The sequence below is a fragment of the Thalia democratica genome, chromosome 4, assembly GCF_965202585.1.
Source record: "Thalia democratica chromosome 4, ktThaDemo2.hap1.1, whole genome shotgun sequence".
NCBI lineage: Eukaryota > Metazoa > Chordata > Thaliacea > Salpida > Salpidae > Thalia > Thalia democratica.
In genome coordinates this window covers 58,630,333-58,651,885 of record NC_139168.1, presented here as the reverse complement: position 1 = coordinate 58,651,885, position 21,553 = coordinate 58,630,333, and the positions used below count along the sequence as shown (strand labels likewise).

Here is a 21,553-nt window from a genome sequence, read left to right as displayed (position 1 = left end):
TCTATCGATTTAGTCTATAAATAATTTGTTACATTTGTTATATTTTTTTGCCAATCTATCATTGATTTAATTTGTAGGATCTGCTATATTTTGTGCTTGGATTTACTTATTAGCTACCTCTAAAAATATTAATTTCTTTTTCAGTGTCGGAACTATTTTTCTTTTTAACCTGTCTATTGATAATGTGCTCGGGGCTTTAATTTATAAATTATATAATTGATCTCTGTCAAAGTTAAATGTTTGATGTACTTTACTTTCGTCTCTACCGAACTTGTGATACTGTATGTAATTTTATTTTCAACTACAAATACCATTTAGTATAAAATTTATAAAATTAATTTACTGTTATATTCATCGATAATTTTTTTTTATGCATTGTAAATAGATTAAAAATTAGTTTTTCTTTTGTATCATTAGTTTGCCTTTCAGTTCAAATATCCCAGATTTTGATGTCTGGATTGACGTTTGATAGTATACTAACATTAATTTAAATAATAAAACTCAAAGAAAAAATTATAAGTAAGTAACATAGACAAAGAAATTTATAAATTAGCAAAAAAATGACTCAAAATAGTGTAAAACAATGTTTAAGCTATATGTTACAAAAATTACTGTAGTAAGAATATCTTTTTCTTTATCAAAAGTTATATAGCAAATTAAATTTCGCCCAAAAAGCTTCAAACACTTAAATTCATGGTCAAATAAGAACTATAGAAATTTTCAAGTTTTGTCGAGCTTATCAACAGTTTTAGAACTTACATTGCAGATAGTAACGCTTTTTGTCTCATTTAAAAGCAAATTTATTCTAAATATTTTTTAATAAAAGGTGAAATAAAAACCACGCAACATAGCTAGTTTAAGCTAGAGACTACTCTAAATGATTAAGCTCTTTTTTTTGTACTTTTTAATAATTTTAGCCTTTAGTATAAATTTTATAAAATCCTCTGCTAATACAGTTATTTTAGAAAATATGTTATGATCCTTTTCTATTGCATCATGGTGTTCTGATTTCACACTGTGTGATCAGATAATGTGCTTGGCTTGTGGTTATTTGTTTGATTAGGTTTGTTAAAAAATTAGGAAAACTTGAAACACCTGGAATTTTGCAATTAAGACAAAAAACTGGTTTTAAAAATTTTTGAAAAGCTTGAAATTTAGAACAAAATCACTAAAAAACCTGGTGTTTTAAACATATTTTTAGATGTAGAATACCGAAACTTACACTAATTATAAAAATTCCGTCACATAAAATAATATTTTTTCGTGTTGATTAGAAATTTTATCATAAAACACATTTAAAGTAGCATTACAGTATCTTTTCGATACTTTTTTACAATATAAGAACTTATATTTAACTTTATATTTAAAAAGACTGTACAACTTGTAACTTTTAAAACCTTGAAGAATTTAAAAACCTAAAATAAATTTTTAAAAATTGTTGAAAATCCTGTTACTAGTTCCAAGAGTCTTTTTAAATATTTACGCACGTGTTGCGTGGTTTAAAACGACTTAGAAAAGCTCCTCGCTGATTAACGCTTAAGTTTTTTCTAACTACTACATCTCATAGTTTAGACTAAAACTTTAATATATCAGTAGTGCTATGAATCATTATTGATTATTTAAATACTCTATAACTTTTTGGAGAATATCTGTAGAGTACCACTTTTTATTACATGTTTATCAGTTTAGTCCAGCTTAAACATTTATAAGTGAATGTTAAATATTATAATAAATGAATTATCAGCTTAGTTAAGCAAAAAATGTATAAACGAGAGTAATATATAAATGTTAACTAATGCCCTAGACCAGACGTTAAAAGGGTATCCAAGTGGTGTGCGACTCGATAACTAAAACAACTTTTCGTGCACCGGGTCCTACGACCAAATAATTTGAGCGCTTTTTTATCGTTAAATAAACTAAAATTATAAGAAGAAACCTTTAATAAAGCTTTTTCACCATGAATATGTAACGACGGTCAGTTTTTATAATCTTTTATACAATTCAGAGCTATCTAATTAGGTGTTCTTAAACTTATTTCTTGTCTCGGCAACTCGTCTTCTCAACCTATTCAATTGTTTTGAGTTATATAAATACTTGGAATCTTCAATGTGAAGACCTATATGCTTCCAGGAAAAAAAAACATGTTGTTTGTCTATTTTAGACTATTAAAATTTTACAATATCAAATATATATTCAAAACCTACAGGTATAACTTTAACATGATAAACCACGTAATGAACACAAAAAAAAACCAAAACTGCAACAACTTTTTTTTTGAAGACCTTTTTTTTTTTTCTTGCTGTTCATCATCAACTCCAGAACATCTAATGTTAGTTTCAAATTATGCCCCCTTAATTTCCTTAAATGTTTTTATAATATAAGTTAAACTTTCAAAACTACCATTAAAATGTTTAAGGTATAACTTTTTTTTTTATATCATCAACTCTAGAATATCTAGTGTGAGCTTTGATCTCACGGCTTCCCAGTGGCCCCTTTACTGCTCATGGCCGCCGACTTCGCCTACTTTAAGAAACCCTGATTTAGGAAAAACCAGACCTAATAAAATCACTGTAAAATTTTTTTTTATTTGTTTTTGAACAACAGAATAAGTTATAATTAGCTACAAAAACATTTAGATAGATGAAAATGACGTGAATGATTCATGAAAAATACTATTGCAAAAGTTATAAGATTAAGTTCTTAATTGCATAGCAAAAAAAAAAATAACAAAAGATAAATTATTTGATATCGAAAAGTTTGTTAATTAACGAAAAGTTACAAGTGCAAAAGTTTGATATATTAAGTTTAGAAACTGAAAGAGAATTTAAACAAAAAATAAATAAAATACTAATAAAACAAATCATGTTGTACTTACGCTTAGTTTACATTTTCACTTCAACATAAAGTTTAAGATATCATTTTAAATAAATTTACCCTTTTGGAATGTTCTGTTTCTACATCAAATAGAAAAAATAATAATTTATAAAATAAAAAATTAGTAAAAGTAGAGGAAGGAAATAGATTTTGCAGCGCTACTTCGAACATTGGAATCCGAGTCTTTTAAAAGTTGAGTGAAAGCTGTTTAATAAAAACAAATATCAAATGAATGCCATTAAAATAAAAATATTACGTAAATAACTTGAATTAAATATTAAAACTGTTTTTTTTTTTGACTAAACACACTTAAACATATGGGTTATAAGTTTTTACACAACATTTTAACAAACAAAATGCTTACCAAGCCCAATTTGATCCTTATTAATTGTACCTCTTTGTTTTTCTGTGAGAGTATGTAGAATGTAACCTGGAATCAAATTATGATGTATATATTGTATGAATACTTAAGACATAATTTTTTAAAAAAACAACAACTCTGCTTTTGCAAATCTAATATCCTGTAATTAGTTCAGTCAAGTGAAAACTTGAGCATGTTTTTTGATAAATACCTAAATCAAAGTTGCTAGACTTTAATCAGCTAAAAGCCACACGTATTTTATTTGTATACACATGTACTGGATAAAAAATTCTGATAACTATCTTTAAAAGATAAAAACACTCGTCATATAATATACTTCATTGGTTAATTTATATTTTACACGCTACTTTTAGAAAAAATATCAAGTTCAATTTTCTCCCATTAAAATTCACACTAAATTTGATAAGAAGTTTATGATAATGAACAAACCTGCAAATGTAGCAGATGCGCTTCTGATTCCGGACGACGACGAAGTGAAAAATGCAATTGTCTGTTGGACGCAAATATCATACTGTTTCGACCTCTCGCCTATTCCGCCTTCGGAAAGCTGTATTTTTTTTGTTTAAAACAATCTGATTATTTTATTAATAACTTTTCGTTAGTCTATAATTGTTATGTAGCATTAATATTGAATACAATAAGTCTCTAAACAAGTTTAAAGAATACCGTGATTTTAGCAAGCTGGCTCATAAACTGATTACAGTCAACACCTTCCTCTTCTAATAGATGCTTGTTAAATAAGTCACTCAAAGTATTGTTTTTGAAAACATGGCAAAGCTGAAGCAGTGAATGTTTACAAACCTGTTGAATTTTCCAAAGTTGTTTAAAAAATTATTATAATTTAGTTTTTGGTAACAGCAACTTAATTGTTAAACAACTCTTTTCAAGACTGCATATTTAAATACTTAAAATAGTTAAAAGTTTATCCGTTGTTATCTTATAGTTTTTTATCTTTATCAATTACTTTTTTTTTAGCATTACTATAGTGAGCTGTTGCATTTTTTAATATAATGAAACGAAAATCTGCTTATTACAATTCAAGTATAATATTATTTCAAAAATATTATACATTTGTGCTACTTTAATAGAATACAAAAAGTTTTTTAGGTTTTTAAGCTTTACTTTTTTTCTTCAATATCAGCAATAACACGAAATGACTTATAAACAAAAATATTTTCAAAAGATCTTACTTTCACAACTGCATGATCATCGTCAAACAAATGCAGTACTATTTGAATAAAGCAGTCTTCAACTTGATGCTTGTACTTACTCAATGTTTCATTGTTGAGGAAGTTTGAAAGAATAGAAAACAACTCAAAAGAAGTGGCTCTCAACTTAACATTTTCCTTTAAATATTTTCAACTTGGTTTAGAATAACAATTTGTATATAATTCTTTTCTAATTGAAAACACTCAATTTTAACATTAACTTCAAAGAAAAACATTAATTTATAAATCATATGATACTCAGTTAGTACCATTTAGGCTGCGTAAAAGCACTAAATAAGAACTATTAGTTATTTGGTAGTAACAACTTCGCACATTTTCAAAACAAGGTCGAGCTTTCAGCACGACATTTATCACGAGCGAATCAATGTTGAGATTGGGGAATTTTCGGAGTATTGCGAGCAGTCCCCTCATCGATTGGAGGAGGATGAGCTGGTCGTGGTCGTTCTTGTCCTCCATTCCTCCGACCAAACACTCCATCACCTGCTGGCCGTACCTAGTGATCTGTAGAGTTATTAATGTCAAGACTGTTGTCTCAAACACTCGTTACTATTATAATTTGTCATACAAAACATAATTTATCAATTTAAAAAACTTGAAATATTTTAGATATAACTTCATTTTAGTCTAAGTAAACTTGAAGTAAAAATTCAGATAAATTTGATTAGATTTAAAACTGCACATTAATTTCAACAAAACTTTTACCTGGTGTTCAGGCGCATGCACGATATTTGAAAGTCCTCTCAAGCACAGCTGTCGAACATGTGGTGAAGTCTCGCTGGATGTAAGCCGCTGTTGGAAGCTGTTGATCATCACATCGAGAAGCAAGTCCAGTTTTTGTGATGATTCAACACACTCTTGCACAATCTGTAAAATAAAAGAGAAGTTAAAAAACTTAAATTGAAAAACTAAAAAGTATAAACATGTATAATTGCTGATTTGATTAAAATAAACTAAAAACAAAAACAAACATGATTTTTTAATCAAAAAAGCAAAAAGTAACCAATGAGTAAAACGCGATGACAGTGCATCTCTGAAGCTCGTACTTGCTGTTAACATATTTGTTTATCAACTGAACTGTTTTCCACAATGAGTCGTCATCAACATTGTTGCAAATTGTCCTGATGTATTTTTAAATAAATACATCAGGATAAAATAAACAAATTAACTGATAAATTAGATAAACTGATAAATTAGTAAATAAACAAAATACGAGTATAAAATTTTTTTTTTTACATACTATTCACAATTAAAAATTTAAATACACTTAACTATAGCACAACTTAAATTAAACGATGATTAAAAGTATCAATATTAATTAGTTTAACAAAATCGTAACATAACTTTAAAACTAGGAAAATCTACGTTTATGAAAGTTAAGTCACAAACACTAGAAAACTTTTTCCTCTCTAATTATACAACACATAAAATAAAAATAAATACTATAGCTTAAATTGCTCGAATACACTACTGAAGTTTTTTTTTATACACGTTAAGGTTAAGAAAATGTTTATTTTATTGAGAGTTGTTTTAAGAATAATTTATAAACTTGAAAAATAATACTTACTGAATTTTAAAGTTTTAGTTAAAATGAAACTGTTTAAAGCTTACAACTTTTAAATAGATTAAAGAAATTTTTTTAAAGTTGTTAAAAACTAATACACAGTTTACTTGAAATAAACTTACTTAACAATAAGGTGCAACTTATTGTAGAACTCTTCAAAACCAAGACCATCGTACTTGGAATTTTTGTCGGAAGGTGGAGTTGGGTTCCAAACTTGAAGGTTTTCCAAGTTACTGTTCACTTGATTGTTGAAGAACACACGAATACTTAATCTTAATAGCAGCATGGCTTGCCTGTCGAATCGATTAACACTAACAACATTTAAAACAAGCTTAATGTAATAAAAACTGTTAAGACTACATGACTTTTTACAGCCTCATAATCTAAATAAAAAAAACATTTTATTTTAAAAAACATTACAACATGTGTCATACATTAGATCTGAGACTTTTTTAAACCAGTTATAAAGTTTTTTCTATGTCAAACTAACTTGTAGCAATTGATCTTTGTGTTGTGAGGTGACTTAGTACCACACATGGATCCAATTCTTATAAGAACACTTGCTATTAATTGATTACCAACATTCTCAGGACTTGTTGCATTTTCTTGTAATTCATCAAGCTTAGATGCCTGCGCTGTTACTAACCACTCGATTGCTAGCGATATCTAGATTTAAAAGCAATATGGTGTTTATAATAATTTTAGTGCTTAATAAAAGTACTTTGTATATGGTGCTTGTTATTGTCAAACATAAAAAGTATTTATTTATTCAATAAAATTTAAGCCAAAAATAATTTTTACACACCGTAATTTTGCAAAAATAAATTTTAATTATAAACTAAACTCGTGAAAACTAAATTAATTTATCATATTAAACAGTTTTGACAAAAAACATTGGTGTAAAACCTTTGTAGCAGTAAATAGTTTAAAAAAATTGAAAAATTCTGATCATATAGATCTCTAACAAACTATTTATTCTTGTTATAGGTGTACATAAAAATGCAGCAAAAAAAACGTTTTAGGTATTTACCTTAAACTTAAACTTTTTATTCACTGATAATATGTTTAACCAATTATTCACTAAACAAGCAATCATAAAAATATAATTTCAAAAAATAAAGTAAATATAAGATAAATCATGAAAACTTACTGTCAAAGAACTTTTGGAAGCAATTTTCTTTACGTTAGATTTGAAAAGTTTTGAAGACAAACTTGCATCCTCATAAGGATTGTTATTATCTAGTTGTTCACACAAATAACTGATGGCTTCTACAACTAACACTTCATCACTACCTATTTCTAGTAAGCACTCGCTAACTGAACTGAGAAAATACAATTAACTTTAAGCACAACATTAATTAGCTACAAATTGACAAAACTAACTTGAACTTTAAATCTCGTAAGCTTAGAGCTTTTATAATCATTCATAATATTTAATACTTCGTTTTTAGTTATTTTACTTAACTGTCTTACAGTCCAAAAATACTAGAAGTGAGACTTTTTAGATAACTAAAAGGTTTGCAATATTCAAAACAAAATCTTTATGTGCTGTTGGGTTAAGCAGATGTTAAAATTAGCATTTTAAAAACATAAAATTTTGGCAAAAGCAGCAAAAGTTCGAACCTGCTAAAAGGTATTGACATCTTGAGAATAGTGTTGAGAACCGCTGACAAATGTTGCTTTGTCAGTATGTTGAACAAATTAAGAACTCCTCTCCTAGTAAAGTTGTTTTCCTGTGGCATCATCTCTAACTTACTCAATATGCAAGTGACTAGCTGTTCCACCTTTCATTGTACAAAACTTGATATAGAGACATGTTTAGTAGTTTAATTTGTTTTTTGGAAATTGAAACAATTAATAGATTTATTTTCAAATCGACTGTACAGGTAGGTACAAAAACAAAGTCAATAAATTAATTGAAATATTATAAAACCTTTTTATGTGCTTTTTTTTTATAAGGAAGCATGATTGGTTTTATGACCAATTTTTGATTAAACTTATAATCAGAAAAACAGAGATGTTTGTTTTTGCTTTAAATTTCTTTAACTTTCAATTATCTTTTAAAAGTAGTTAATGGTTATAAAGAAAACAATATGAGCGAACCCTGACTATTTCGTTAATTTGAAAACAAAATGATAAAATAAAAAACCAAAAAATTAAAACAATAGTTTTGTTAGTCGAACAAGTTAACGCTTTAAAACATTTCAAAATGCAAAAAAAAAAACAATTACTTTTCGTTCGAATAGCGAAGACTTGGTGTTGAAAATGTACACAAGGACAAGACAAGCAGTGTTGGCGCAACTCTGAATTTTGCAAAGCAACGCGTCTATCAATGCGCTTGTGAACGTGTTTGGTTGGTAGTGGAGCACATCTAATGGCAATCTCAAGCATACGAGCTGTTGAAATTGTTAAGGTTGAGTTTATATTTATAGAAACTAAAGTAGTAAACAATCGATAATCTCATTTATAAGTTAAAGACTGTAAAATAATATGTTGAAAATAAAGTACGAACATTTTTAGTGAGTTTTAATGATTAAAGCGTTACTTAAACTTTTTATATGAAAATAACGCAACTTAATATTTAAGTTGGTACTTAAAAAAACTTTACATAGTGATCAGCTACTTTGGTTTGAAACAAACTTTAGCAAGGTCTTTAACTCCGTTATATATTGTTTCAGTATCATTCGATGCCAGTTTACCAGCAACATTTGTTAATACAGGGCCAAAACCAGCACTTGTTTGTGATTTGTCAGAGTTTACCCCTGCAAGTAAAAATTAAATTCAGTTTATCAAAAATAATAAATAAACAATTTAAAAAATTAAACTTTAAAAATATTTAGTCAACGGGACAACAAATTTTTAAAATACAACTTACATCAACAAACTAATTTACATGCATCTGAATTTTTTTATAAATATTATATGAGACGTGGTTTTTTACATGAAAATAGCTGGTGACAACAACATTTAAAGCTATCAACTACTAATAAAAATAAACAGTAATTTCAAATTACTCGAGAAAATCTAAATTTGATTTAGAGATAAATATTTATTAATAAAAAAACTACCATTATTCAAATTGCCTATAACTGTTTCAACGCTTAAAGCGTCTCTTCAGAGCAAAAATAAAGTTTTATTGGCTTTTTTAAGTTTCAACACAATTAGTGACGCATCAAATAACGTTGAATAAATTAGTGAGGCTATTTAAAAACCACTTTTTGTACAAAAAGACCTATATTTTGTATTGTTTGTTCTTATTTTTTAATTTATTTTGCTTCTACTTTGGGCTATTGTTTTATATTTTTTGTCTTTTTGAAGTACATATATTGGTTATGGATGCAGGGTTATTGCCTTTATATTCTTATGTTTAGTGCTAATTCGTTTTTAATTTCCCTTTTTTTTTTATTGTTACCAAGCTACAAAAGTTATATATTTTGTTAGTATTTGGTTTTGTTTTAGTTCAGCTGAGTATCTCCTATTTTAAATTGTAGTCTTTATTTGCGTTTTTTAGTTCCCATATGTAATTTGATAGTTCAGAGCTATATCTTTTTAGTTCATCGTTTAAAATTGCCTGTATCTACTTCTCAATGTGGTACTGGTTGAACCTTCGTAAAATGTTGTTATGCTATTTTTTTATGGTGTCTTGGTAAACTAGGTTGCTTGCTAAGCAGTTATTATCTAATGGGCATTTTCGTTCCTATAGTTGCAGTTTTTTCTTGCTTTTTGAGGTTTAGGTTGTTCAACATTTTTGTATCGTGTTTGTGAATATTTGTTTTAAAGTTTTCCATGCAGCTGTATGATATTTTTACGTATTTCTGTTTAAAATTTTGTGGCATGGATGGTTTCTGTTAAAGTTCTGGTTTACTAAAATTAAGAAATGTACTAAATTACTGAACTTTGCCTATTTTGATGGCTACTGGCAGGGAAAAGGTGGGTGGAATAAAACAATCTTTCTATTTCTTTGCTCTTTGGATATTTCGTTGGTTTTGTGATATATGTAAATTGTAGGTGGCAGATTTTGAAGCCTTGTTTTATGTAGTTAAATGATTCTTCATTGCTTCACAAATTGTAAAATTTTTCGTGAAATATTATACGTAATTATTTTAAGATTTGCTTAGGGTGGTTCTGATTTTGTTTTTTTTTAAAGGGATGTATGTTTTATTGATTAGGTTTAGATCTTGTGTCTAAAAATGACATAATGTATATATATTTTTTCAGTGTAGTTTGTTTACTAGTGCAATGTACATTCGAGTAATTTCGAGTTCAAATACCTGAGGATTATAACAATAAGCTATATGAAATAAATTACTTTTTAACCGTTTTAAGTGGGCACAGTGAATTTTATTTCATAAACATTATGGCAACAAACCAGAGCATCTGTTAAGAATTTCCAGTAAATGTTGGACACACATGAGTGACTTCAGTCTGACGTCATCAAAAACATCCCCACACGAAGGTAGAATTTTTGCAAGAAGTTGTGACAAGATATTGTTTGCTTGTTTCTAAAAATTATTTTCAGCATAAAAGCATTTATAACATATAGCTTTTGACTGGTTGTTTACGTGTTTCTTATTAAAGTTTTTTAAAATTTATAAACTTTCATTAAAATTTGTCGATAAAAAGATAAGAACCCTTTGTACAAAAAAAACGTTTTTAAAAGCTGAAAGGTATTTTTTCATAGATATGTATACAGCATTTATAATTATTGAAATTGCTTTACATTAATTAAACGCAAGTTTATAATCAGCAAAATAATCTTTAGTTAAGTTTTTCAATCTTTATCTTATTAAAACTAAATAGCAAAAAAAAAAGAATTTCACTTGTTTATCAAAGTTTAAACTGAGGAAACTGCTAAATAAGGTTTCACTGAATTGAATTGCTCGTAATCGTTGATGAGGTTCTTCTGATCTTATGAACTCTTCGAATTGCTGTTAAATAAAATATTTAATTGATTTTTAGCAACATTTTTGTGATAAAGCATTATCTTTTGTTTAAATTCGTCTTGAAAGCTGAACTATAAGACTTAAAGTGTAAATGACTATTTTTATTAAAAACAGCTAAATAAAACACTCATATATAATTTTTTTAAACTATCTTTTTGAATTTTTTATTTTTTTGACACAAAAAAAATGATACATACTTTACTAGTGTGATTATTTACAGTTACAACTATAAAAAACGCAACAGAACAAATATGTTTGTTTTTACTTGTATACTGAAATTTCAAATAATATGTATTACTAAACGAAAATAACCTGGAATATAAGGCTCAGACTTTGCAAGGTTTTTCTTTTTTTCAAAAGAGCAGTAAGCAAATAGTTCATCTCTCGTGAATTTGTCATTAGTATTTCCTAATATAATGCAAAAATTTTTGTTTATATTATTTAAATGCTTGAAGTATTAAATCAAAGATTAATAAAGTTTTTAATCTAAAAACATATTAGAAACCAGCATTTTAAAATTATCCTTTTTTAACCAAACAAAAAAAATTCAGTACATTAGTTTCGTAAGAAAATAAAAAACGTTTATAAGTTTTAGTAAAAACGAAGATTTTTTGATGAGAAATATTATTGAAACGTATCAAGAAATACAAAGTAAAAGTTTATACAAAGAGTACTTTTAGTTACAAAAGTAAGTAGGCTTGCTCTATTAAGCATTAAAACATTTTATTTTTTCACTCAAATTACTAAGAAATTCAATCAAACTAAATCATATTTAGAAAAAGTATGAGTTTTAAGAAGTTTTATTTAAATATAAAAATAATTTCAACAAAAACTTATTTCTTAAAATCAGTTAACTTAATTAATAAGAACAATTGCAAACAGTTAAAAACTTCATTCATCAATAGAACTGAAAATCATCATAACATATTTAAAGTGCATAGTTTTTATTTAGACATAATACTAACAAAGTTGATAAAAGAAAAATTATTCAGATATAGCATGCACTAAAAAGTATAGGATAAACAGGATATATACTAGTTCAGTATATTAAATACTAGATATTAAAAACTTGAATGTCCATGCTAAACAATTTATTTAGTTATTTCGCATTCACTTTTAAATCTACTATTTACCTTAAGGACATTTTCGTATGCAAAAATGGCAAAATCTCCGAATTTGAAAATCTTAATAAAAAATACAATTAAACTACATGCACAAAATACTAATTTTATTTTAAAGCCCTTTAGGAATTTGGTTTAGTTATATAAGTAACTTAGTTTTAAGATTCACTATAAAAGTATTAAGTCTAAAAATATTGCTAACTTATAATAAAAAAATAACTAAATTAATCTAAATTGCAGTACTTAAATGACATTTCATTAATAATACAGAAAATTTTGCATGAAAGTTTTTATCTTAGAGGTTAAAAGTTAAAGTAAAAAAAAATTGTACTAAAAAACTACCATTTAACTTCATAATTATAGATTACAGTTTAATAATATGACTTGAATTAAATTCAAAAAAAAATTTTAATCGGTCTAAAACTTCTTTAGTTTATTAACTTTTCACCCTTTTATAAGCTGTTTAAAACTACGAACAACTTACAAATTTATAAAAACAAATGTTCTCACCTCATATGATATTTCTCCTTTTCTAGATGCTTCACAATTCATTATGTAGTTGAAACAAGATTGTAGCATTTTGTTAACGACGTCTTCACTCATAGTAGGTTCTAACTCACTGAAATACAATGTAAAACATAAATGAAAAAATTATAAATAAAACATAAAATAAGTTTTCAAGTTATAATTTGAAATGCTTAAAATATCATAAATGTTGGGTAGGTGTCAAATATGCACCAATGGAAATTTTTGAACGGGTTGAATTCTTTTTTACTCTTTTATTTTTTTCTTCTCACTATCACTGTTACCCCTAACCCTTACCCTTGGTCTGTAACTGTTTTTCTTCTTTTTTGCTTTTTTTACTTATCAAATATTTTTTTTCTTGTACATTCTTTTAATTTTTTTTACTATCTTTTTAAAATCTCGTGCAAAAGTGCTTTCGTTCAAAAGTGACCCCTCGGGCAAATATGACCCTTCGTGCAAAAATGTACCTTCGTGCAAAAGTGTTCCTTCATGTAAAAATGTCTTCGTGCATATTTGACCCGTTCCCATAAATATTATCTAATAAAAGGTCGAAACAAAAACGTTTGAAAGAATACAACAAAAACATATTTATTAAAACTAATAACTTTTTAGTGCTATTAGTGTTAGTACCATCTTTAAGTACCAAGCTCCGTCCTACAAGCACTATCAATAGCACATAAAAACGTCTCAGTTTAAAAAACTAAGCATTTAAAAAATTGTTTTAAGTAAATTTGAACTGATAATTTAACATTTTAAAATTTGCATCATGATTTTTAAATTGATTGTATTTTATGTGCTGCACCAAGTCATAAAAACGTTTTATTTATCTATTTACTACTTGTTTAACAACTAATAAGTTATATATTTTTTATTTTCTATAGTTTGTGTAACTAACGTAAGAGTCGTGCAGCCTCGAATTATTTTGATGTTCTTCAACATAACGCGAAAATTTTTAGCATCTTTTTCTTTCGCATCTAACCCATTCATATCCTTGTTAAAATATTTGAGGAGCTTGTGAACGAGCTGATCCCTACACTTGAGAGATGGCTTAATTTCGGCATTTTGTTTGTTCATGTGAACGGCATCGTGGTCACCGATCATCAATACTTTGTGAGGATTGTTCAGCGATCTTCCAATTAGCTCTATCGCCTCAGCTGCATGCAACTTCGAATTCGAACTCTGACAAAATTCAAATCATCAAACATAAACAAAAGTTATTAGGTAAGGTTTTTGTAAACTTTAAGCACTGCATCTTGGCAAAATTACAAATACAACTAATACTGTTAAGGTCATAGTATTTTCTGCCAAGATATTTTCAACACAGAAATAACATCGGCTCTTTTATGGATACTTAAAATATGAAATGTATGTCTATCTATGTATTTATAAGAAAAAACTTCTGAGATACGATAGAGTAAACTTGTAAAGAAAATTATACAAAAAAATCCAATTTTTCTTATGTTAATTTTTTTCATGTTTAAAAAAAGTACTAAAAGTCCATTAGTTTTTTTCAATTTTAAGCTATAAACTTTATGTTTAGGAAACTTTCAAAAAATTTATTAAATTAAATTAAATATTTTAAATTTATAAAACTAGACCAAAAATATCCATTAAAAAAAATTATAAAAATTTCATCATAAAATCCTACATGTAACTTTTTATTAGTTTAAACAATTCGAACAAAAATTGAAGAACATAGGTTAGGAAATTAAGTAAATTTCATATCTTTAAGAAAATACTCATTTTTCGCATTTTTAGTCAGCGTTTTCTATAAGAAATACATATATCTTATCTCGCTCATGTTAATAGCTCATAACTCAAAAGTTACTGGGAATTTTATTAAGAGGCATATAATTTCCGATAGCTGTTATTAAACTGCTAAAACAAGATCAACTTGTAAAAACAGGGTGGAATCACCTACTTAATAAAACTTAAATCTTTAATGTATAAAGTAAATGTTATCAATCCGTTATAAGTTATGAAATTTAGTATTTAAGTTTATAATGTTTTAGTATTTTAAATTTAAATTACGTTAAAATAACTTTCAAATTAGTTTAAATCAAATTAAAAATACTTTTCTTTACTAAACAAAGTTTTACTTTTTGTAACTTTATCACAGTAAAAAAACTTTATTTAAACTTACTTTAAGTCCATTCAACAAAGGAACAAACATTTTTATAATGTCACTTTCAAGCTTACTAGCAATAACATCACTAGGTAAATGGTTAGTTATATAACCCAGTGATAAGGCAATGCATGATTTCGCCTCTTCAACTTCTAATAGACTTTTTTCACTCTGTTTTTTATATGAATAATAACTAAACAGTTTAATAATGTACTATATATAAAAACATTTAAAAACTATTTATCTAAAAAACATTTACTACAAAGTAGTTTAAAAAAAAATAATGTAGTAAGTTGTTATACCCTAAGTCCAGAACAAACAAGGCTGTCGGAAAAATAAAACAACCGTTTTAATTAATTACATTACTAATTGCGTTTCTCTAATCTTAAAAAGCATACTCAAGTCTTATTAGTTATTTAATATTTTGCAGATTAACTTCATAGACTCTGCAGAATAACTATTTTATAAAGGAACACCATTAATGTAGTAAAGTTTTTACAAAATAAAACTTCTGTTAAAAGCATATTTAAATCTAGCTAGGCAAACATAATTGAATTGTATAAATAGTATAGGACCTAAGTTTACTTATCTTATTCAAAACTTAAAATGTTCTCGTTTTAATTATTTTAATCAGTCTTTAAACTGTAAATGCTTTAGCGCCACAACGAATTAGTAACATTTTACTTTAAAAACACTGAAGAAACTGAATGAGGAGTCGCGAGCAGTTATGTGGACGGCTACAGCATTCTGCAGTTCCAGCATCACCTCCTCGAAATGCTGAGATGCAACGTAACCTATCATCATTGCTAAACCCTGTTGGATGGATTTTGTACAAATAAACAAGTTACTAGACACTTGAATATATTTTTAATTAAAAGGTCTTGTTAAGTCAGTTACGTTTAAAACAGACAATAATAACGAAAAAAATTCCTTTTACATGACTTCAACAAACAACTTAAAAAAACAGCTACATCACTAATAAAACTTTGGTTCTACCTTTCACAAACATGTGTAGAAATTAAATATAAATAGTTTAAAATTTTTTTATAACATTTTATTTCATTTAATTAAAACATCTAGAATCAGATTTAAGTGTAATACTTTTGATCAGGTAAAAGTTGTTTAAGTGGGCAATGTTATTGGTAATTTAAAAAAGTTAAATCAAGCATAAATACAAAATAAATAATTATTATTTTAAAAGATAATTGATAAAATTCAAAAGTAAAACATTTATTGGATGGTTTTTATTTTAGACCTCTAAAAATAAAATAGGAGCAACATAAAGCATAAATAAAAACTAGGAGATACAAACCTGTCGATCTTTAGAACTGGAGTGAATAAAATGTTCAATTGCAAAACTGAGATCTTGCTTTACCCTTTCTTTGTTACTTATTTGTCGCAATATGACGCCATAACATCTTAATGCAAAGTTCTGTTGGTAAAAAAAACAAAGATAAAACATTATAAATTTAATTCATCAAATTTGTACTAACATAAAGAAAAATGTTTTTGATCAAACATTAGTCGGAAAACTTGATAGGTGCCGTAATGAAGGACTAAATAAAAAGGAAAAATAGAGTATTTTGTTCAAGTTTTTCTTCTCCTACAGTTTTTAAGCAATCATTTTAAAGTTTTTACTCTAGTTTTACTTTAATAAAAAACAGAAGTAATGTAGAATACTTTTATTTTATATTTTTTTCTTTAAAATAATAAGTTTGTTTTACTTTTGTTTATAAAAAAGTTTTTATTTGCTTAAAATACATTTTATTTACAATTCAAAAATTACTTCTTACATTCAAAGACTAATTACTAAAAAAATTAAAAAGGATGGAATTTTAGTAAACTTCTCGAAATTTTGAGAAAGTTGACTACGAAAAATATTTTCCTTTTTGGTATTTGAATCTTTATATTAAACTAAGTTTATCTCTAACTCAAAGATAATTAAATTATATATATTCTATAGAATTTATTTTATACTGTATATTATGAGCTCTCAAATTAGGGCTAAAGTAAATCTTTGTATTATAAGTATTTGATCTTTTGTCTGAAAATGTTAAAAATAGTAAGTTTTAGAGAGTTAATATTTTTTAAATAATTTAAATAGCTTATTTAATATTTAATATTTAGCTTATTCGTTAGGCTTGTATCATAAATAAAAATTGATTAATTTAGTTTTGCTTTCATATTTATTTACTTACTAAGCCATATGTTTAAGCAAAATGTTTTCATTGTTTTATATACAGAGAGAAATTAAGCTATAATTTTTTATGCAATATTCAAACAAAAATGCTTCAAACTTTGCAATGAGCGCTGGGTTGGTACAAATTGAATTGTGAGGACAGGGATGTTGAAAGTGAACACACAAACTCCTCACTGCTGATCAGTTCAAGTGTGCTCGTTAGAAACTAGAAGTTATAGAATAACAAGTTATTTGAAAACTGTTATAATAAACTTATGTAGCGTTTTACATTGTTATCTCTAATGCTTATTGAAAATAATAAAAGTTAAAAAAAAAAAAAAGCTTGTGTAAACCTTTTATTTTATAATGTATAAATAATACTTAATTTTCTAAACCAAATAAGCAACACAAAACTAACACTAAGTAATTTTTCTTCCCAAGTGTTTTGCATTAACCTTTTGTCTAATCCGTCACAGCCTGTAGTATAAAGTTCATATATGATCACAAAATTAACTTTAAAAATTATTTCGAAAAATTGTTTAGATAACTTTGTTACCTAGTCAAATTATAAGCTTGTGAAAAATAAAATAAATAAACTCAATAATTTAAAAAAACTACTGAAGTTATCAATACCTACGTGTTTACAAGCTTATTAAAATAGATGCTAATATCAAAACTGAAAAAAGAAGCAACCATAATGTTCAAATGTCTTTAAAAATAAACAATGCTTATTAAAAAAAACCGTACAATAACAACAAAACAGACTTTGAATTTTGACTTAGTTAACTTCTTGCAGTAGTGTTTCAAAAATATATCAAAAAATAAAAACATGCTAAAAATTCAATACTACAATTTAGTATAAGCATTCTATTCCTTAAATAACTTTGTTAGAAAAAAATTAATAAGAAATGTTAGTTTTAGAATTATAAACTTTTTATATAAAACCTAGATTTAAAAAAATCTTTTTTTTAGTAACTTTTTTTCAAAAAAAAAAGAAAAGAAAAATAAGGTTTACTGAAATAAACATCATATAAAGCAACATTTTACATGTACTGAACTTAAATGATTTTCAAAATTTTTAGTAGACATAGAGATTAAGCAAGGTTAGAAAACTAAGTACTAAAACAAGCGTTATTCCTAGCATGCTAGTCTTCTTACCGTATTTTCTTTCTTCGTAATCTGCATCCAAGATACAATAAAACGTATTTAATTGCAATTTGTTTAATTTTAATGACAAGAGAGTGATAAACTAAGATACTTAAAGACGTTGTATTTTACCAACATGAATGTTTAATAAAGTATTTATCGAATTACTTGTTATATTAATTCAACTAAGCATGGTTGCCACAGATCAAGCTGAGAAAAATTTCCTGACTTTTCATGACTTTTCTAAATCTAAACTCTTAAGTAAAACTTATTCTAAAATACATAATCAAACACTTGAAACTATATAAATCTTCCAATCTTATTTTTTTACAGGTTAAAACAACAGTTTGTTTTTGATGAATTCAATCATCTAACTTCCATTACATCACTTGAGCCATCTATGTATGATTGATGTATTTGCAATAAACAGCTCTATCAGCAAAATACTTGTATTTACTAACTTCATACAGTTCTAGTTTGTATGCATACATATAATCTTTAAGTCTTCTTCTAGATGTAATAGTTTCTCATTTCATACTGTTTTTAAGCAGAGCTTTGTTAATAATTAATCTAGTTCAACCTCAGCCTGGTCATTGTGCAACACAAATAATAGTTGCAACAACTTTCTGAGAGAATATTTGGCAGGAAATTATAATGTTTTAAAATAGAACTGGTCCAAACAATCTTTCTTTTGCTTGAAGCTGTTGAATTTTAATGCATATGTTTGACAATTTACCAAAATTCTAAATTGTTCAATGCTAGTACCACCTTCAGAGTTGGAGCACATTTTTTACTATGTTAAGGAGTGCACAATGTTGGCAAAACAACATTTGTGACTCTTATTTTTTCAAGGCTATGCGGATTTAGGCATGACATATTTTTTACAAATGTACTTCCAATAGCCATTCTGCTCCGGAGATTTTCAACTGCTTTCATAACAAATAATCTATATTTTTTGTTGGATTTAAGACCTTTTGTTCCTCAACTAGGTCTTTTTTCCTCAAATTTGCAACCAAGATCAAGGGCAGGTTTTAGGGAAGCTTGATTATTTAATTCAACCTTGAATAACTGGTTAAGCTGAGGTTCGTAACTATCACGTCTTTCATAATGATGCAGAGCAATTTAATTATCAAGCACGAAATGTTCTCATGCATAAAGGCAACAACGGGCTGGGTACTCTGGTACAATGTCAAAATAGGCTGCATAAGAGATATCATATAACTAAAGAAATGCAAGAAAATGTTTGTGTAATATCACAGTTTCACTATGGAAGTGTTCTTGCCACAGATCATCAATGCTAAAGAGCACAAAAAAACTGCTTGTTAAAGTAGGGTAGTTGTTCAATATGTTAATAGAAAAATTTGCAGTTTTACAAAGGATATTTTATTAATTTATACCAAATGAAGGCATTGGAAATTAGACTATTCTGTAAATTTCTAGGAAAATTTTGCAATTTTAGTCTGACTTTAAAGGATTTTTAATCAATTTTTTACTATTTGAAGGCTTTGGAAAATAAGGAATTTTGTAAATTAGTTTGACAAATTCTGACCATTTTTTTTTATTTTATAAATTTACTGACTATTTCTAACGTTTTTTCAAAAACCCTTATTTTTCCTGACTTTTGTCATTTTTTTAGTTTTTACTGATTTCCTAACCGTGTGGCAACCCTGACTAAGTTATTCATACACCATTTAAGTATACTTTACTTTAATATATGTAAACAAAATTCAGCTAAAACTAAAATTATATTTTCAAAAATATAACTACAAACATATAATTGTGTTATACACTAACAAGACGTATTTATGAAATTTAAAACAATAGTCATGTTAAATATTGCGACTATTAAATTAAAAGATAATTTAGTTTTCTCGCAAATTGTGCTTGATTAAAAAAAAATCTTAATATAAATAACATTCAAAAACCTTCATTATACTCCAACAGACTTTGAACTTTTTCATTCCAAAGCCCTACTAGCCTTTCATCAATATAAATAGAAATATTTTTCATCAGATTTAGTACTACATCACAAGAAAGGTCTGGAAAACTCTTAACATCCGAAAGAATAACCAACAGCCTTACTAAAATTTCTGTTTCTGTTTTTATGCTAAGTGTTTATAAAAAAAAAGTATAACAAACTTTAATTTAAAAAAAAATAAAATAAAAACATTGTTGTTTAATTTAGAATTATTTCAAAGAAGTGTTTCTCGAAGTGTGCACCAATGCACTGCACAGTAGTCTGAATACAAGTGATTTCATTGTGATTAAAAATTTTGATTTAGAAAAAATTATTCATTAAAAATAGTTTTAAAATAAGCAAGTAGTATACCTTATATTGTAAAAAAATCTAATTTTTGACAAATTTTTACGAGTTATTATATAACACTAACAGATAGAAGCAACTAAAGCATTTATTACAAAAAACAATACTGTCTTATATATCAAAGCGTAAAGATGTAATTATAAGCAAGTTTTTATAGAAAAAAAATTAAAACTATCGTTTTATAAACAAGAACAACAATTACAAAGTAATTAGTTTTTTTGGAAACTAATTTAGTTTCTCTACGTTAAAATTATAACACAGTTCTATGGAGTTTTGACAAAACGGTAGTACTTTAAAGAACAGAATATAAGGAGTTGAAATCATATGTGTATTTTCAATAAGTGTAAACATATTTAAATTATAAATATTGGTAAAAAATTGATAATAAGCAACAATAAATATTAACCAGATACAGTATCACTTTACAAACATTAATTTTCAACATACTACTACATAATTATGAAATTTTTTGAAATAGTAATGTTATAGAACTTAAAACAATTAACTACAATATTAACATGATTTAAATTCATTTAAAAAAAAGAGTATAACTTTCAGATGCAGTTTTCTGAAAAAAAGTATCCAATATAAACGTATAGACGGCAACTTTTTTTTCGGTTTTTCAAAAATCTAAAATTTCACTAAAATATATTTACTTTTTTTTATGGTTTAGCTGAAGAAGTCAAATCTATAAAAAAAATCATTGAATAGTTTTAAATATTTCTAGTGTTATAACTTGTTAATGTCAAAAAAATAAAGTTCAAAACTTCTTTCAGTAAAATGATTTAATATTAGTAATGCTAATTTGTAAAAAAGATATGTTTTTAGTGAAACTGAAATAGTCTATTTATACCATTTTGGTTTGCACCTTCCATAAGGAACCTATCGAACTCACCGATTTGCTTATATTTCAAGCTATACTACCTTCATTTTAGTTTAGCGGTAAACAGTTTCTGATAATTAACAAGATAAAACTCCACGAATGAGATAAACTTATAAAGACAGGGTGGACAACCGCACGGCTATAGATCATAAAAATATTTATACTAATATAAATGTAAGTACTTAAATTTATACTTCGCAACATTTTTTTTTAGTAACAGCTTTTTGAAACTTTGAGAAATACTGCTTTTAGATTACAATAT

The 21,553-nt window shown here is 26.3% G+C and overlaps 1 protein-coding gene across 2 annotated transcripts in view; it reads right to left on the bottom strand.

Annotated features, from left to right (window-relative positions):
- Positions 1-2,577: 2,577 nt before the first annotated feature.
- Positions 2,578-21,553, bottom strand: part of LOC145833897 (maestro heat-like repeat-containing protein family member 1) — a 32,297-nt gene continuing 13,321 nt past the window's right edge. The window contains exons 14-40 of one of the 2 annotated variants that reach the window (XM_082941147.1): positions 20,011-20,181; positions 18,098-18,118; positions 17,358-17,416; positions 17,058-17,165; positions 16,073-16,192; positions 15,445-15,573; positions 14,779-14,931; positions 13,531-13,814; positions 12,621-12,729; positions 12,123-12,173; positions 11,302-11,397; positions 10,867-10,974; positions 10,416-10,548; positions 8,687-8,808; positions 8,278-8,442; positions 7,670-7,830; positions 7,197-7,368; positions 6,537-6,712; positions 6,169-6,339; positions 5,486-5,603; positions 5,188-5,349; positions 4,798-4,986; positions 4,447-4,602; positions 3,923-4,057; positions 3,686-3,803; positions 3,239-3,304; positions 2,578-3,078 (exon numbers count right to left, since the gene is read on the bottom strand). In XM_082941147.1, coding sequence (XP_082797273.1) covers positions 2,996-3,078; positions 3,239-3,304; positions 3,686-3,803; positions 3,923-4,057; positions 4,447-4,602; positions 4,798-4,986; positions 5,188-5,349; positions 5,486-5,603; positions 6,169-6,339; positions 6,537-6,712; positions 7,197-7,368; positions 7,670-7,830; positions 8,278-8,442; positions 8,687-8,808; positions 10,416-10,548; positions 10,867-10,974; positions 11,302-11,397; positions 12,123-12,173; positions 12,621-12,729; positions 13,531-13,814; positions 14,779-14,931; positions 15,445-15,573; positions 16,073-16,192; positions 17,058-17,165; positions 17,358-17,416; positions 18,098-18,118; positions 20,011-20,181 — 3,536 coding nt within the window. In that variant the 3' untranslated portion in view covers positions 2,578-2,995. The remainder of the gene's footprint in view (positions 3,079-3,238; positions 3,305-3,685; positions 3,804-3,922; positions 4,058-4,446; positions 4,603-4,797; positions 4,987-5,187; positions 5,350-5,485; positions 5,604-6,168; positions 6,340-6,536; positions 6,713-7,196; positions 7,369-7,669; positions 7,831-8,277; positions 8,443-8,686; positions 8,809-10,415; positions 10,549-10,866; positions 10,975-11,301; positions 11,398-12,122; positions 12,174-12,620; positions 12,730-13,530; positions 13,815-14,778; positions 14,932-15,444; positions 15,574-16,072; positions 16,193-17,057; positions 17,166-17,357; positions 17,417-18,097; positions 18,119-20,010; positions 20,182-21,553) is intronic. The other variant, XM_082941148.1, reaches the window with a different exon arrangement.